The 19,457-nt window shown below is 42.8% G+C and overlaps 1 protein-coding gene across 5 annotated transcripts in view; it reads right to left on the minus strand.

The window, feature by feature from the left end:
• Positions 1–14,783: 14,783 nt before the first annotated feature.
• Positions 14,784–19,457, minus strand: part of LOC126412074 (gastrula zinc finger protein XlCGF17.1-like) — an 85,304-nt gene continuing 80,630 nt past the window's right edge. For all 5 annotated transcript variants that reach the window (XM_050081476.1, XM_050081475.1, XM_050081477.1 and 2 more), the window contains one exon: positions 14,784–18,139. In XM_050081476.1, the coding sequence (XP_049937433.1) occupies positions 17,065–18,139 (1,075 nt within the window). In that variant the 3' untranslated portion in view covers positions 14,784–17,064. The remainder of the gene's footprint in view (positions 18,140–19,457) is intronic.

Below are 19,457 nucleotides of genomic sequence, written 5' to 3' on the forward strand. Positions count from 1 at the left end.
CCGTTTGCGCGTACTGTCGTGGCAGCACTGTTAAATGTCGTGGCACTGTCACAACACTTTTCCCCCCTTGAAAAAAAAAACACTCACTTCCTTGGAGACATGGACAGTGCGGAGACATCCATGGCCTCTTGTGAGGCCCCGAGAAGATCCCGCAGAGAGACACGAGAGTATAGCCGAAAATGTCCAGGATGGCAGCTCGTGCGTGGAACATGCCTCCTGGACGAGATGATGGGTGAAAACTCCGGAGCAGCATCCATAGGTGTCGTGGACCTGGGGGTGTGCTCCAGCGAGATGGGTCCCGGAGAAGGCGGCGTCGCGACTGGGGCCGGTTCCGGCGTACTCGAAAGCGGTAACGACGTCGGCTGTGTCAACACGTACGGTAGATCGGCAGCAGCAACAGGACTGGCTTCTCAGGCTGGTGGAGGCAAAGGAAGGGGCGGGGCGAAGGAAGGGGCGGTGGCACTGGCGTGGCCACCACTCGTGGGCACATCTGGTCGTAATGGCGAACAACCATGCTGTCGTCCGTACGTATTTCACAAAGCCGGCGGCTGCGAAGAGCCTTGACCACCCCTGGAATCCATTTAGGGCGAGATCCATACCCTCGTGCCCACACGTCGGCGCCTACCGAGTATTTTCCCGCACTAGGGGACACAGCACAAGGCCTGACAGGGTGAAGCAGGTGCAGTAGAGTGCGCGGTTGGCGGCCATGCAAGAGTTCAGCAGGGCTGCGATCACCCAGAGGTGTGAAGCGATAAGAATTCAGAAATTGCAGCAGAGCGTCATCTGTGGAAAAATCACTAAGGAATTTTTTCATCTGGCTTTTGAAAGTGCGGACAAGGCACTCGACCTCCCCATTCGATTGCGGATGGAAGGGCGGTGCTGTAACATGATGAATCCCTTGTCCAGTACAAAAATCACGGAAGGCCTGCGAAGAGAACTGAGGACCAATGTACATGACGATCGTGGATGGAAGACCTTCTAGCGCAAAGATTTTGGACAAAGCCAGCGTCGTCGCCGCAGTGGTGGGCGACGGACATCAAACAACAAACGGAAACTTCGAGAAGGTGTCAATCAAGAGTAGCCAATAAGTACCGAGGAAGGGGCCGGCAAAGTCAGTGTGCACCCGTTCCCATGGCTGCGCCGGATCAGGCCACGGAGAGGGCATTGTACGAGGTGCAGCCAGTTGTTGAGCACACTGACCACATGCAGCAACCATGTGGGCGATGTCCGAATCAATACCGGACCAATAAACGTGCCTGCGGGCCAGGGACTTAGTCCGAGAAATACCCCAATGGCCTTCATGCAACAGTTTGAGGACATCTTTGCGAAGAGAGGCTGGCACCACGACCCGTGGAGATGCGCCATCCGTGGCCAGAAGAACAACACCATCACGAACAGACAGACGAAGGCATGGTAGTTGCAAAGGGGATCCGATGCCCGGCCCGTGGTCCTGTCCGGCCAACCCTGTTGAACACAACCGATCACCTGATGCAGGACCGGGTCCCGCGCAGTAGCCAACGCAACCTGCGAACCTGTAAGTGGAAAACCCTTGACCGCATGACGTTCTTCCTCATCAATGTGGAAACAGAGTAGTTCATCACGATCGAAAACCGGGTCGGGGCCCATCGGCAATCGCGACAATGCGTCAGCATTGGCGTGCTGGGCCGTGGGGCGATAGTGAATCTCATAGTGAAAACGAGACAAGTATAAGGCCCAACGTTGCAGGCGGTGAACTGCCTTATCCGGAAGCGACGCCGATGGGCTGAACAGAGAGACCAGCGGCTTGTGGTCGGTGATGAGGTGAAACTTAGAACCATACAAAAAAAACGCTGAACTTTTTTAGAGCATAAATGATAGCAAGCACCTCCTTTTCAATTTGAGAGTAATGCCGTTGCGCATCGTTGAGGGTCTTGGAAGCATAGGCGATGGGTCGTTCCAACCCATCCTCATACCGATGGGCAAGAACAGCCCCTAGGCCATACTGTGACGCGTCAGTCGCCAGAACCAAGTGCTGACCCGGACGGAATGTGGCAAGAGAAGGCGCCGACTGCAAATGAGCCTTCAGGCGGACAGAAGCCTGCTCACACTCGTCGGACCAACAGAAAGGGATGTTTTTGCGTAACAGCTGATGCAGAGGATGAGCTATCGCCGCCGCAGATGGAATGAATTTGTGATAATAAGCAATCTTGCCTAGAAACGCATGAAGTTCTTTGACCGTAGACGGCCGGGGTAGAGTGTTAATGGCCGCAACGTGCTGACGTAGAGGACGTATACCCTCACGGGACAAGTGGAAACCAAGATACACAATGGAGGGTTGGAAGAACTGTGACTTGTCCAGATTGCACCTCAACCCAGCCGAATGCAAAACCCGAAACAGTGAACGCAAATTGCGAAGGTGCTCCTCAGTGGAGGCCCCCGTGACAACAATGTCATCCAGATAGTTTATGCAGCCGGGAACGGAAGCCGTGAGCTGTTCCAAAAATCGCTGAAAAATGGCCGGCGCGCTAGCGACACCAAATGGTAACCGCTGGTACTGATACAACCCACAAGGAGTGTTGATGACGAGAAATTCCTTGGAAGAAGCATCCAACGGCAACTGATGGTACGCCTCTGATAAGTCCAGTTTGGAAAAGAACTGGCCCCAAGCGAGCTTGGTAAATAACTCCTCAGGACGGGGAAGAGGATAAGTGTCAATGAGGCTCCGAGCGTTGACAGTGGCTTTAAAATCACCACACAATCGCAGACTCCCGTTTGGTTTAGAAACCACCACGATTGGCGATGCCCATTTGCTGGAGGTAACAGGAAGGAGAATCCCTGAAGCTGTTAACCTGTCTATCTCAGCCTTGACAAGTGCACGCAACGCCACCGGAATAGGGCGTGCCCGGAAAAACTTAGGGCGAGCTGTAGGTTTAAGAGTAATGTGGGCTTCAAAATCCTTGGCACGACCCAGACCAGCAGAGAACACGGACAAAAATTCAGAACACAATCCATCCAGCTGCTGATATGGAATATCCTCAGATATGAGGTGCACATCATCATCAATGGAGAACCCGAACAACTGGAAAGCATCATAACCGAGCAGGTTTTCAGTGCCCGCATGATCCACCACATAAAACGTGAGGGGCCTAACAACAGACTTGTAGGCAGTGGAAGCATCAAACTGGCCAATGATAGGAATTTTCTGTTTATTATAAGTTCTCAGATTTCGCGTAACTGGAGACAAGGGAGGGGAGCCCAACTCCAAATACGTGCGAGAATTAATGAGAGTTACTGCAGAGCCAGTGTCCACTTACACGCGAATGTCTTTATCCAGAACACGAACAGTAACCAACAACTTATTTGTTTGAGAAAGCACACAGTTAACATCCATGTCCGATGCCTCGTCCTCGTCGACAGGAACTTTAGGGCACTGACACACAGAAGCAATGTGGCCTTTTTTCCTACATGAATTACACGTGGCCCAAAGTTTTGGACACGCAGCCCTGTCATGCTGTACAAAACAACGTGGACAAGAAGGAAGTGCGGAACGAACCTGCTTCTGTGGTTGCTGTTTTCGCTGTGAGCGTTGTGGCCCAACGCGACTTTGTTTACGCGAGTGAACCGCCACCACATCTTCGTTCTCCTGTAAAACAGGCAAATTGTCCGTGTCGAAAGTTGACTGTACAGCGCCTACATCACACCACGCGTCTATTTGCGCGCCAGCAGCATGAGACACTTCAAAGGATTGAGCAATGCTTAGAACTTCCGACAACGATGGGTTTGGCAGTTGTAGGGCATGTTGCCACACTTCTTTATCAGGAGCAAGCCGCTGAATAGCATCCCTAACCATTGAAACAGCATAAGCCTCATGATGAGTGTCCGTGACAAACTGACATTTCCTACTCAGACCGTGTAGTTCTGCTGCCCAAGGGGGCTGTTTACGACACTGGTAGAACGCCACATGGGCAGCAACGACGTGGGTGTGTTTTCGGTAATAGTTAGACAATAAGTCACACATTTCTTGGAAGGACAGAGAGGCAGGTTCCTGCAGAGGGGCTAACTGAGATAGCAGCTGATAGATCCATGGGGAAATCCAAGATAGAAATAACGACTTACACATAGGAGCGTCGACAACGCCGAAAGCCAAGAAGTGTTGCCGCAAACGCTTCTCATAATCCTCCCAGTCTTCAGCGGCCTCGTCGTAAGGAGGGAATGGAGGCGGAGAAGAGGAAGACAGACGATGAGTAAGCGACGTCGACAACGCCTGAATAGCAGCCGTCAGCTGTGTTTGTTGTGCATTAATAGCAGCCGTCAGCTGTGTTTGTTGTTCAATGAGCGCTTGCATAAGATGTTCCATGTCTGACCTGTCACGAACACACAAATCCACAACGCAGTGAAAATATCCGACCTCGTCGCCAAAAAGTGTTATAACCTTTAATGACCAATAATTGCGTGAATATTCAAACACACTCACTTAGAAACAATAGCTGGTTACATGATAACAACTCAGTATCTCTTATTCGACTGCCGTGCCGTGACATGCGGCCGGCGCCGTTCGTAGCTAGGTGGCGCTCCCGCACTCAGCCGAGTTGCGGAGCGCCTCTATCACCGTTTGCGAGTACTGTTGTGGCGGCACTGTTAAATGTCGTGGCACTGTCACAACATTAATGTTTTGTCAATTGTTTGTTCTTTGGAAGAGAGGTGTTTTGAAGTGAAGTTTTTAATGGCAGTTGAATGCATGTGACTGGTGGTGATGGAACAATTAGGCAGAGGAAATGTTTTGTATTTTTCATCAATAAACGATGATGACTCAAAATTTCTGCAGATTATTATTGCAACATACACACACAGGAAGACCAGCTGTAGTAAGACCTAGGATTCTCTTTCCTAGCGGAGCAACCTATGTCCCAAGGATTTTACGTGAAGTATTGCTTTTTCCAGCAACGGAGAACTGACTCTGCAAATACAAGTCTTTTAGTTTTTCCAGATTTTTATCTGGAGGAACAAAGAAATGTGTGTCCAATTCCTTAATTGCAGACATTACTATTCACTGTAATCCTTAACGTGTGAAGACCCTCTCATCACACCAATAGTAATTGCAATGCTTCCCCAAGGTAGCGGGAACATTTCACTTGGCAAGGGACCATTTACTATAGCCCAATGTGAAGAACGAGTGTAAACTTTGGACTTGTACATGCATTCTGTACCAAAGAAGCAAGGTATGACACCATGCTCAACCACCCCTGCATCACTCTGAAGTCCCAAAAGGACGTTTTCTGCATGAGCATGCTGATCTCATGGGATGACCCGTCTCTGACGGCTATCGCCATATCCTGTTGGTGATCAATTGCATCACTCAATGGGTAGAAACCACACTGCTTAACAATATTATAGCCAAATCCACTGCCAATGATTTTATTGACACAAGGATTTTTCAGTTGTCTCATATTCACAATGACCAACTGAGGTTGGCCGTTTGAATTGGCCCATTTTCCTTGAGTTGTGCAATGTTGTCAGCACACATCAATTTAGAAAGGCAGTTTATCATCCAAAGAGCAATGGGCTTGTTGAGCAGTGCCATCACACCTTAAAGGTGGCTCATGTGCCACAGCAGATGCTGGACAGAGGCAGTACCATTAATACTCCTGGAAGTGCATATGTCCCACAAACATGACTTTGGAGCCTCAAATGCTGAAATTTTGTACATCAAAGTGCTCTCTCAGCCTGCTAACAACAACCTTCAACTATGCCTCCTGATCAGCCTGATCTATTTTCTCAAATAAAATGCCACGGCATCCAATTCTGAGTACCTCTCCTCTTCCTTACATTGCACCTAAGGATTTCCTCCACAAGACTCCAAAAGTTGCGAGATTGATATGTTATATGTTATGTGATGACACAATCTGATCAGTTTGCAACCGTCATACTCAGATGCCCACAAGGTACTTAATGGGATGACCATACCTTTGTCATATCGTTATATGGCACACCTCAGACAGGGTCTGTCAATCACCTTAAGCTGAAGTGGACTCTGTGAGAAGCTTTAGTGAATGATGATCTCTGCCAACTTCCCTCCACTACTCTACCAGAAAAACCAGTGTCTCCTGGCGATGTACCCCTGACTTCAAATTATGCCCTGATGTTCACAGTTTTCTTCCTGAAGGGCTTAGCATAAACTGAGATGCAGCTTTCACACCACCAGATCGCGGACGGCTCTATTGCCTGTCACTTCATGGGAACCGTCTATATAAAGTAACATTGCTCTCACCTCCCACTTCTCCGTTGATGGTTTCCTCACCATCATGGCTGCCTGTCTGCCCTCTTTGGATCATCCCCCTCCACCATTGCCATCCAGGCCCGGTGACCTCTCAGTCACCCCTCCAATCTCCCATACCAGCATGCATTCGTACTTCAGCTGTCCCCATCACATGTCAGCATGTCTTTATGACTATCACCTGTACACCATGTGGCACCTACTGTCTTCCTGCATGGACTTCACTAGAGATATCAATACATTTGTCAAGCCCACATGGGACCTGGACAATCTCTGTGCCCCCACGTAACTCATCACCTTTCTCACTCTACACATCTTCCCCAACAGTGCTCCACACTACCGTGGGAGGGAGCTTTGTAAGAACTCTGCGATAAGAAACAATAAGACTGCAGCCATGAGTAAGAGATCCTGACAGACAATTCATGTAATGGCTTCAAGCACTGTAGATGCACCACTGTTGTACCAATTTTATGAGAGTAAATTGTGCACTTATCCAGATGTGCTATTGTTCATCAAACATCCCATCTATACTCCAGCTTTACAAAGTTGCTGATGTTTCTTACCACTGGCAACAAGTGCAACATTGTTGGTAGAAATGCAACTACTTATTGTAATGGGTTCATTCAGTTGTAATTAATTTTTGTTATTTTGACGGGAGGGAATATCAAAATGGTGTGCTCTTACACTAAAAAAATCACAATGTTGCAGCTTTCAACATCAAAAAAGAAACTGGCAAATTGTGTGGAAAAGTTTGAGAAAATGCAAGGCATTGGACAGTTTTGATGTCTTATGATCAGTGATCTGAACTCCAGCTTTGGCAACTGAAATAAGGTTTTTCTTTTTTAAAAAAAATTCCTTGTTTAAGTTGTAAACTGAGAGAATTGCTCACCAGATTGAAAGAGGGTATTTTTATTATTGTTTTAGGGTGCAAAACAGCTATGGTCATAAGCGACCATTCTGCAGCTTAGTGAAGGGTGAATTTAAATCAGCAGCAATGGGAACGAAACTCAAGAAGGAGGGAAACTAAAAACGGAAGGAAATCCTAGAAAACTGCTACTGAAGGGGTGTTGTTTTCCCTGAAGAGAGCTTCAAATGACCGATGTCATCTCACTAACACTTATAAACTCAAGGGCATGACCAGCTGAGCAAGCCATCTGCTAAAAGGAAAGATATGTCAGGTGACAGCTGTAAACGGGCATGTATCGGATTGAAATAGCGACACTGAAGTAAAAGGTGTCTCACCGCCTACAATTGAGAGGAGTGGGCACAAAGCAGGGAAGGATCGCCACTTAAAAGATGTCAATGGCTAAAAAGATAGTGCCCCATCTGGAGTCTAGTTAAAATTACCTCCTCCCAATGATGAGGCTGGGAGGAAGAGGTCCAAGCACAGGGAAGAGGTTTTATGTCCCGTAATTTATTATCCTGAAGTGCAGACCAATGTGCGTGCTGTCAAAGAGCAAAACGATGACATAAAATGCTCTGTAGATCAGTAAAGGGAACCGTGCGAACAGCAGGCCGAAGAAGAAGAGAGACAACGGCCTTTGCTGCTACATCAACTGCCTCGTTTGCACATATACCAACATGCCCTGGGAGTCAGAGGAATGCCACATAGGTGGCCCTCAAGTGGAGCATGTGGAGGTAGTCCTGAAACCAGTGGACCAGAGGGTGAACAGGATAAAGAGCTTGGAGGTTGAGAAGAGAGCTGAGCAAATCTGAGCATATAATATACTGTATCCACTGATGGCGACGGATGAATTGTACAGCCTGGAGAACAGTGTAAATGTCCACAGTAAAAAACCAAAAACTGGTCGCGAAGAAGAAATCTTATAGGGGTGCCGTCGATAATATAGGCACTCCTGACATCAAAGGTGGTCTTTGAGCCATCAGTGTAAATAAATGTGGCATCCTCCATTTGTGTGCATAGAGCAACAAATGCCAGATGATAAACTATAGGGGGGAAGCTAACAAAGGTCACAGAGAAGGCAGGTCTGGGGGCAAAGCCAAAGTGGCTTCGTATCCCCATTTGTCAAGAAAGTTTTAGGAAATTGGAAGGGAAGTGAATGTAGAAGTTGACAGAAGCGGACTCCCAGCAGTAGTTGAGAGGAAGCGCTGCCTGCATACCCTAAATCCAAGGAGGCGCCGAAAAAAAGAGCATGGGTTGGATGAGCAGGCATGGAAGAAAGGGGACTAGTGTAACAACTCAGAAGGACAGCTTGCCGATTGGACAGCAGAGGTTCAGCAGTCTCAGCGTAAAGGCTCTCCATGGGTCTAGTGTAAAAAGCTCCAGAGGCTAAACACAATCCACGGTGATGGACAGAATCTAGATGCCAAAGAACAGATGGCCATACAGAGGAGTAAACTATGCTTCCATAGTCCAATTTCGAGTGCACTGAGGTGCGATATAGGTGGATGTCCACAAACAGAGGATAACAGGGCCTAGATGTAGATGCCCACTCTGAGGGCATTCCCACCTTAGGTGATTGTCCATACCTCAAGTCACACCTCCTGAGAAACGGATGGAGGGACCAATCAGCATCTTCGGAATGTACCAGCTCGGGTAATCACCCCTCCCTGGACCTGGCCTTTACCAGGGGGTACGTACGTGTCCTACTTGTCTACCTGGGCCATGGAATTACTCGTTACCCCATCACTGGCTATGCATGGGAACGCATGGGTCGACTTCCAAACATGCACAAGAAGGAAAGAAAGAAAAAGGGAGGAATAAAGAAAAGGAAAGAAGAGAAGAAATCTCAAATGCTGCAGCAGAGAAGAAGGTAAAGAGAAGAACCAAGGAAAGAGAAAGACAAAGTAAGGACAGATACTTTACATTGTAGAGATAAAAGAAGAGAAACCACTTCATTCATTCACAAGCATCCATCTACAGATGTAGGTGCAAAACATACTCCCAAAGAGAGGGAGAAGGGGAAGGGAAGGGGCGGGGGAAGGATCAGGGACAGAGAGGGATGTGGAAAGGCAAGGTACGCAGCCCGGAAAGGAAAGAGAGCTGCATGAGCTTAGGTCCTGTGCTCGCCACGTATCCACAAAGAGAGTTGTGAACTCCCTGGGGGGAGACAGAGAGAGGGTGGGGTGGGAGGAGGGAGAGGAAAAGATGAATAAAAGCCAAATTTCTTTAGCAAAGTGACAAAAATAACTTCATTATAAAATCAGAAAAATGAAACTAATAATATATTTTTGCCTTCCGTAGTTATGTGAATGTATTTTAATTCATTTGATAGCTCCTGGCCACAGAAATCAGTTTTGTTTTCATTTGATGTGGAAGCTATTAATGAAGAGGAAACGGCAAAATCATTAAATGTAAACACAGGTCACATGGAGTCTAACCCCCCTCCCCACTACAGCTCACATTGCTCTGCACATGCGTGAATCTGGCTGCTTGGGTGCGCCTAACGTCTGGCTGCTTGCAGCTACTGCCTATACAGCTAACAGCCACACTTCAAGTAGCCAGAAGCGGGAGAAGGTACTGCTCATACATGACTCAACCTCGTATGCACTTTAGCCCAGTGGCAACTGCACAAATGAACCTAATGAAAACATCAAAAGCAGTTTGTTGTTAGGAAGTATTGCATAGCCTTTGTCCTAAGGCCTTTGACACATTTTTCTGTTGGCAGGCACTTGTGTGTGAACGGTGTTTTGTGGTTGTAAATGGCATATTTTCTTTACAACTAAAGTATTATTTTTTTCTCATTTCTGTTTTATTGCTGCAGTACTATTCTGCAATAGTGGGATACAGTAATATTCCTTGTTAGAGTATCAGTTCTTACCAGTCACAATAATAAAAATTTAGCTGAAAACTAAAACAATAAAAGATTCCCAGAATTCCAGAAGGTTCCCAGATTTCTCCCGGATGAAAAACATCCTCGTGTTTTTCCCGGGGCATATACACCCTGTAATTATAACTAAGGACCTGACTTTTTGGCCCTAATAATACATCTAAATGGAGGGAAGAACGATTAGTGCTTAATGTTCTGTTGAGAATAAGGTCATTCGAAAGATCACAAGCTCAGATTGGTCAAGGATATTGGCAATCTGGCTGCCGACTTTTTCAAAATAGTATTGTATTCTGCAATAGTATCTCACCTTAGCAGCAATAATACCCTCATCAAATCACAGTTTGTGAATCAAAAGGGTTGTTCTAATTCCTCACACCCAGCATTGCTTCACAACCCTTCCTCAGGTCCCTACATGACCTCAACCTGTCCTCTGCAGAACTCCAAGCCCTTTGTTCCCTAAAAGCTAATGACTCCATCACTATCTTCCCAGCAGACAAAGGGTCTACCACTCTAGTACTTGACCAAAAGGAGTATGTTAGCGAAGGCCTATGCCAGCTGTCCGGCATTTCTATATACAGCATCTGCCATCAAGATCCCATCCCTGTGATTCAAACTGGCCTGCCGTCCCTCCTTAAAACCTCAGGCCCCTCAAAAGGATTAAAGCCTCAATCCATAGAACTTCTCACCCTACCCAAACTACGCACTCCTCCCACCTTTTACCTTCTTCCTAAGATCCACAAGCTGAATCACACCCGCAAAGACTTTCCTCCTATATCCTCCTATATCAAAGATACCAACCATTTCCTACATTGTCTGAAATAAGTGCCTGTCCCATTCCCACCACACACTTTGCTTGTCACCATTAATGCCACCTCTCTCTATACTAACATTCCCCACGTATATGGTCTGTCTGCTGCTGAACATTTCCTCACTCAGTGTCCACCTGATTCCAAACCTATGACATCCTTCCTACTAACCTTAATCAACTTTTATACTCACCAACAACTACTTCACCTTTTAAGGGGCAGACATACAAACAGACAAGGGATACGGCCATGGGAACTAGAATGATTCCTTCCTATGCCAACCTTTCCATGCATCGCTTGGAGGTGGGGTTCCTGGGATCCATAAGCCTTCAGCCCCTGGTTTGGTTTAGATATATTGATGACATCTTTACCATATGGACTCATGGTGAGGCTGACCTGTTACAATTCGTGGAACCTCTGAGTACATTCCCCCAATTAAATTTCACTTGGTCCCGTGCCATTTTCCTTGATGTTGATCTTGTCCTCAACAAAGGCACGCTACACACTTCTGTCCACGTTAAACCTACTAACAAACGCCAGTACTTAAATTTTGACAGTTGCCATCATTTCCCTGTCAAATGTTCCCTCCCATTCAGCCTTGGCATCCGAGGCAAACATATTTGTTTGGATGCCGATTCTTTACAGCAGTACACCAATATTTTCACCTCAGCCTCCATTGGACATAATTACCCCAGCTGCCTAGTTCAAAAGCAGATTTCACGGGCCATCACATCTGATCCAGGTACTGCTTATGCTTTCAAAAAACAACTTTGGAGCACACCACTGGTCACTCAGTATTATCCTGATCAGGAATGTATTAATCAGCTACTTCGACAAGGCTGCGACTTCCTAAAACCATGCCCTGAAAATGAGATCCATTATGTCAGATTTTGCCCACTACACCTAGAATAGCTTTTCGCTGCCCTCCTAATCTCCGTTATTTTTGTCAGACCCTATGCTGCTTCTGTGCCCATCTCCCTACCGTATGGTTCCTACCCCTATGACTGTCTCCGCTGCAAGACTTGCCCTATTCACCCTCCTACAACCACCTATACCAGCACTGTAACTGGCAACAAGTATACGATCAAAGGGAGAGCCACCTCTGAAATGACACCAGCTGTTATGTAAATACTGTTCAGCCTTTTACATTGGTACAACTACCACCAAATTATCAGTGAGGATGAATGAGCATAGGCAGAGGGTGTATAGTGGCAACACATGACATGCCATTGCAGAGCATGTTCCACAATATGACAATCGTGACCTGTAGCTTATTTCACCACATGCGCCATCTGGATTCTCCCCCAGACACCAGTTCCTCAAACCTCCGCAGGTGGAAACTACACTACATGTCCTTGGTTCTTGACACCCACCTGGCATTAATTTAATTTGTTGCGTATCACCATTTCTTCACAATAACTACTCCTTTCTTCACTCCGTTTTAGTTTTCACTTTATTACCTGATAATTATTGTCATCCCCCTACCACCTCTATTATGTGCAATGTTCTTAGCTTTTCACTCTTATTAACTTGTGCATGATGTTTAAGCAGTAATCTCTGTCTTACATATTACCCTGCCTCCCACCTTTAAGCTCTTAGGTTTTCAAATCTCGTCTGGTGCAGTCCCCTACAATCAGTCTTTCCTTCTCATTCCACCTGGTAAGTCTCCCCTGACTCACTGTTCTGGTGACTTTCCCAAACTCTACCCCCTTTCGTAGACCTCTCCAGTCTTTTTCCTTCATCCCTCTTCCTTCCCCTTCAACCCTTCTGCCAGAAGGAGCCAATGGCTTCGAAAGCTTGCCAAATTATAACCTCCTTTTATGTGTGTGTGTGTGTTCTGCCGCTGCTTGGTGAGTAGATTTTTTATCTATCCATTTATATTAAATAGAAGTAGTGTGTACTACAAAGTTTCAGGGAATGTGGACTGACGAACATTTAAATTGGAATGAAGATGTTGTGTATCTTGCAGAAACTCAGATCAACATTTTTTGTCTTGTGAATAATATCGAAGGTATGTATCGAAGGTATGTGCTACAGCTGTGTACTTTAGTTGTTTCCAGTCAGTTTCAAGCTACAGCATAAGTTTTTCGGGCTTCTTTTTTACACAAAAAAGAGCTATTGGTATCATGATTTACAGCAAACCACAACACACTGTAGACCTTATTAAATAGCTAAAGATACTAACAATACCATCTATATATATTTTAAAATGGCTGGAAAAGATCAGTGAAAAATCACGTAATCTTCAAACCAACTCTAACTAACATAATCAAAATACAAGGCATTGTAGAAACTTCCAGTTTCCATATGTAGCAAAAACTAAAAGACAGAATCATGTGAGCTACTTAGTAATAAACCTTTTAAATGCACTTCCATCCCAAATCAAAGAGCTGGAAGCATCGAAGCATGAAGTAAAAAAAATACTTGATGGACAGATGCTTCTACAGTGTTAATGAATATCTGTCTCAGATAGTAAACTGAAACCTCTACTTGCTTTCAATAATTTACACAAATTTAAACTTATTTTCAAATTACAAAATACTTATAAAAATTCTGTTAAATCCCCCCCCCCCCAATACATTTTGTGTATAAGCCACAGTTAATGCCCTACATATGTTTGTCACGAGTGTGTTTTTTTGTGTAGTAAGTGTTTGTTCTCTATTTATAGATTATGGGTATGTAATCTGCTTTGCCTGTTTATTATGTTATGCACAGTTATCATGTGTTACAGGTAAACATTATAATGATAGATCTTATATCATATGTGAGATCTTTTGGATGATGATGTAAAGCATCCACTACAGTTCAAAAGGAACAATGATGTACATAATTACAGTACCAGAAGGAAAATGATATTCATTACTCCATATTAAGGTTGTCTTTAGCATACAAAGTTGGCACAATGCTGAAACACAAATTTTTGATCACTTACCTGTTGATATAAAATGTCTGACAGACAGCAAAGTAAAATTTGAAAACAAACTCAGAAAGTCTCTCCTTAACAACTCCTCCTAATCTGTAGAAGAATCTCTATTATTGTAATGTGTACAACTAGGTGGGCAGGAATTATTAAATTACATCTGTATATCATTTTTCTATTTGCAGAGAAAAGGAAAAGAAAGAACATAAAGATATTCAGAATACAGCCATACATACAAATTAATTCACAGTGTGAATGTAAAATGACTCATTCTGCATCATTACTATTTATCATGCAAAATGATCCATGGAACATGTAACTAACTAAATCTTTTTTGAAGGAAGCATCTTGGTATTTGCCTGAAGTGATTTAAGGAAACAACAAGAGACGTATATCAGGGTGCTGGGGTGTGGATTTGCACCACCATCCTCCCAAATATCAACAAAGTGTCTTATCACAGTGACATCACACTTGTCCTCTAAACGGAAACCAGAATGAACAGATCTGTTACTACAACAGGTTATGAATTTTAAAAATTATAAGGTGGTGTTCTATAGTCATTTACTTATATAACTCTACCTGAGTCTCTCCAGGGACTGCCCTACAGCAATCTTATGATGGTACTAAAACCATGTAAATATTTCATTTCAAGTATTGCATGTTTCTATTAGATGAGTACAATTTTCAACTATTTGTGTCAAGTTGCTACATGTTTCATCTATGCACATTACTGTAATCCGCATACATTTTTTACTTAAAGCTGTGTTGCAATAAAATCTGAGGATAATCATGGACTTCTAAATGGAAGTCAAGCAAACAGTATCAGATGCACGCAATAACTTGAACTGTGCTGGGCACATATGTAATAACCAGAAGAGCTATGAAGCAGTAGAGGGTCTGTTGGTTTCTGAAGTGACTACTTAGTGACAAAATAGTTTGCTAATTTAAGTACCACACATTTAACCACCAAAAAGGAGAAGGAACAGTCTTAAGTATTCAGCAATTCACATGCATCATTATAAAACAAAAATTTTATTATAACTCTTTAGTGTGAAAATTGATTGCTACAACATTTGACTGTCTGAGAAATGACAGTTCTAGTGAATATCCTAAAAAAGTCTTCACAAGTCACAACACTTATATTGCTCTCTTTTTATCTGTAATGCAGTACATCACTAATATATATCAGGAAAACATGAGTCACATTGACCAAGTTATGTTCACATTTTTGACATGTCTGTGTACAGAGTAACAATTCCCACTTCATTTTACCAGCTATTACAATTTAAGCTTGGTATGTACTTGTTTACTGCAATAGTTTTTCTTCCCCACTGATTTTTTACATATATAAAATAATAATATTTTATTACAACCTCATTTTTTCCTACTATTCTATGTGGTGACTGTAATTTAAGATGTTTCCACAAAGCATCTGATGGATCCTGATAGACATCAATTATTACAAACCTTCAAATTCTTGCACAAATTCAAACGTCAAATTATGACGACAAGAATTTCAGTATGGAGACACCAAACAAAAATAAAGCAAGGCAGCTATCCATTTGTATCTGATTAATGCATGGAATATAGACATTTAACAGCACAGATTTCGTTTCCTCCAGCTTTTGACTACTGCTCTTCTCTGGTTCACACTTTCAACACCCAAGACTTTCACCTGCAGTTGCAGCAACACGCAACTATTTCATCATAGCTGTAGGTGGACGTGTTTGGGTGTGTCTGTAAAAGTGGTATTTAAACTAAAAAGAGTGGTAGCTCAATAGCTAGTAAACACTCTCCATGCCACACATCCATGTACTAGTCATAGGTTCTCTTTTTCATTTTTATATAACTGTATCTTATTAGAGCTTTTTGAGTGAAATGCCAGTCTCTGTACACTATTATTTTCTAGTGAAAAGCATCAGCATTCCTGTGAGATAATAAGTACTGGCCAACCACCATTTCCCAATATTATTGCTATTTCCCCTAACCTAATCTTACTTTTTACAAACTTTTTATTTTGTATTCCAACCTGGCAGTTTTTAACAACATACTCCAGAAAATTAATGTTTTATCTCTTAATGTTTTGTTTGATTTGTGTATATCCTCTCTCTTCTTTCTTCCCATCACTGCAATTTCTCTGTTTCATCAGGTGAGGAGGCCCAGGACATTTTATATGGCTATTGACTGTTATATGCTATGTCTGTGTTAAAAGTAACACACTCCTTTTCCATTATTCCCCCTCCCCAACACCTACCTTCTGTGTGCTATTACATCCTACCAAACAGTTCCTCAAAAGGGCCACCATTCATAACATATATTTAATTTTACTACTATATAAGAGAGAGATATTCTCTCTATGAATCTTGTCAGATTTCACCACTTGAATTTTATAGTTTGTAAGAAACGGTCTTTGTGGCCTAATTTGGAAAATTCCTCATACAAAACATTAATAATGTATGTGATTGTGAAGATAACTGGTATTTTGTTCCTATCAGCTCCGCATCAAAATTGCATATTTTTTTGTGACAGAAAACTTCAATGATAATAACAATATAGCATTATTCCAAAACAACAAAATTTTTCACACAAATAGTTCATAAGAATTTCACCTAGCTCGTTGAAATAGTTCTTACTCCTCTAAATCATTATTACAAGTTTCCCTCTCAAATTATTATGTATTTCAATATAAATGCCTATAGGAAGCTCAATACACTTGAGACTTACTACCTCTCCCACCAACACCTACCACATCTGCAGCAGCCACATAAAACTAGATACAGAAAATGTAATACATCAGTCAGTAGAAGGATAGTCATGACTGCTTACAGTTTATAAAGTCAAATGATATGTCACACTGTATAAAAACATATGCTCTTTGACATTTATAACACAAAACCTATCTCAAGTTAAATACCATAGCATATTATTGCATCTATTTTTAACAGTCTTCTTTTCACTTCTCAAATGGAATTAATCAAGGATTCATTTTTATACTTTTTACATTGTGCACAAAGTTCAACTCTTGAGTAACAAATCATTCAGAACACATTACAAACAGATACACAAAGGCACAGGTACTTACAAATAATAAAACCTGAAAACAATGCTCATTATGCTCTGGAGACAAATAAAACCTTCGTTACTGAGTTTTATTTTTCAGAGTTTCACTAAGCTATTTATGATGTCACTGACAGCAAATGATTACTGACAGATACTTTCTAACTGTGATGCTGGAATATATCAGTTCTGCACAAATTACTGTGTGTTTGATACACTGTTTTGCATGCGTGGCACTCAGCTGTCCACTGAACATTCACTGACATGTGCGCAGTCACTTTGAATGTCCTGGGTTGTCTCTGTAACTGGCAACAAACCTTGCCATAAAGAATCAGTGTGGACTGAGTGGTTCATAACATGCCTTGCCATATTAGACTTATGCTTGAAACCCTTGCCACATACTTCACATTTAAATGGCCTATCTCTGGAATGAGAAGGAAGATGACGTGCCAGGTGAGACTGTGATGTGAATTTCATTTGGCAGACAGGGCAATACAAAAGCCTTTCCCCTGAATGCACTCTAATGTGAGATGTTAGATGTGATGAATGGGCAAATAGTTTCCCACAAATGCTGCAGCTGAAAGGTTTCTCACCTGAATGTTTTCTATAATGAGATTTTAGTTGAGACGACTGAGAGAATGCCTTTCCACATTGTTCGCACGAGAATGGTCTCTCTCCAGTGTGGACTCTCCTGTGGACTGTGAGATGAGATGATGTAACAAATGTTTTCCCACATTCATGACAAGAAAAAGGTTTTTCGCCCGTGTGCTTTCGTAAATGTACTACCAAGCTTGTGGAACGTGCAAACTTCTGGCCACAGTGTGCACAAGAAAATGGTTCTTCACCGGTATGGATCCGCATATGGACAGTCAAGTGGGATGATGAAACAAATGCTTTACCACACAACTTACAAGGAAATGGTTTCTCACCAGTATGTGAACGAATGTGAACTGTTAACTGGGATGATGAAATAAAACGCTTGCCACACTCTATGCATTTATATGGTTTCTCACCAGTGTGAGTTTTGAAGTGAACGCTCAGCTGCGAGGAAGACACAAATGTTTTACCACATTCTATGCATGCATATGGCTTTTCACCAGTATGTATTCTTCTATGTATGGTTAATTTTGATGAAGACACAAATGCCTTTCCACAATCAGGACACCCATATGGTCTTGTTTTGTCAGTTACATCTTCTGCAGGAAATTTCTGGGCACTTCGTTGTGGTGCTTGTCGGCGAATATTACTCACAGCTGCATCATCTTTCTTGAGTGTTAGTAATTGCTGACGAGCTGCTGCATGACTTCTACTCCTGTAAAATAAAAAAATTAAAATATGTTGAAATTTCCACATTGTAAATTGGGAAGCTGCAATCAATAGAGTGTAAACAATAAAGAACAATCAATAGAGTGTAAACAATAAAGAATATCGATGTGGTTCTTGAAAATGCTCATCAAGAAGAGCAACGTCAGGCAAAAGGATTAAGCATTTTCACTGCTAATGCAGAGTGTGTCATAATCGAATATACAACTTTGGAATGATATAGAGATTTATTGAGATAACTTACAGAATCGGTAGATGAGTCATTTTGTAGCAAACTACCTCAAGTTTCACAAAAAGTGTCAAGTGTCATGTTGGTTCAATGTGACTACCACTTGTGATGCTCCAAACATACCACCAGTAATCAATTTCTTCCCACATTTTTTGCAGCAAACTGGGCACTATTTGTGCAACAGCAGCTTAGATTTGATTTCTCAGGTCGGTTAAACTGTCTGGTAGGGAAGAAACATACACATGGTCTTTAATTTAACCACAGAGAAAGAAATCCAGTGCTGTCAAAACACAGTGAGCATGCTCTGCACAAGTAAAAGTAGCCATTTTAACTGTGCCGTATCCTGGTGCTTCTGGTGGCAGAATGCGGTGCTGGTGCACTACATGAATTACACTTGATGTTGCTTGCTACAAAATGACACATCTACCAATTCTGAAAATTATCTCAAAAAAATTCTATACCATTCCAAAGTTGTAAAGTCCTTTTTGACTCACCCTGTATAATGCTCTAGATCGAAAAGAACTGTTAGCACAGTATTTCTCTTTGATAACAGAAATATCTGGAAAAAAAATACAATTACTTTCTGTCAACATTAATATCCACAGAGCACTATAGACCTAAATGAAGGAAGGAAGCAACTGTGAAAGAGCATTGCTTGCATTTGACTTTTTGATTTCATTAAATCATAGAAAACCTAAATAGGTATGGCAGTCAAATAGGGAATTGAACTCAGAACCACCTGGAAATGAGTCTAACATCCTGACCAGCCAACACCAACCAACCCGACCACAGCAGTATTCAGCTAAGTATCAAAATCCGACTGACATAACTGTTCAATTACACAGAAACAAATACTGGCCAGCTCTTAGCTTTTGGAGGTGTAATTTCAAGTACTGTTGGTAGAAACACCTAAAATTAGAAAAAACTTTCAGATTTTCAGACCTTTTATATTTGTTCAAAAGTGACAGATTAGTTGGGGAATTTGAAAGAAAGGAGGGGCAAGATTGATAGTGACCCCCCTGTTGTGCAAGCAAAATTACCAAATTTCTTGCAGAGAACTCTTAAAGAGTCTTGTAAT

The sequence above is a fragment of the Schistocerca serialis genome, chromosome 7 (assembly GCF_023864345.2).
Source record: "Schistocerca serialis cubense isolate TAMUIC-IGC-003099 chromosome 7, iqSchSeri2.2, whole genome shotgun sequence".
Taxonomy (NCBI): Eukaryota; Metazoa; Arthropoda; class Insecta; order Orthoptera; family Acrididae; genus Schistocerca; species Schistocerca serialis.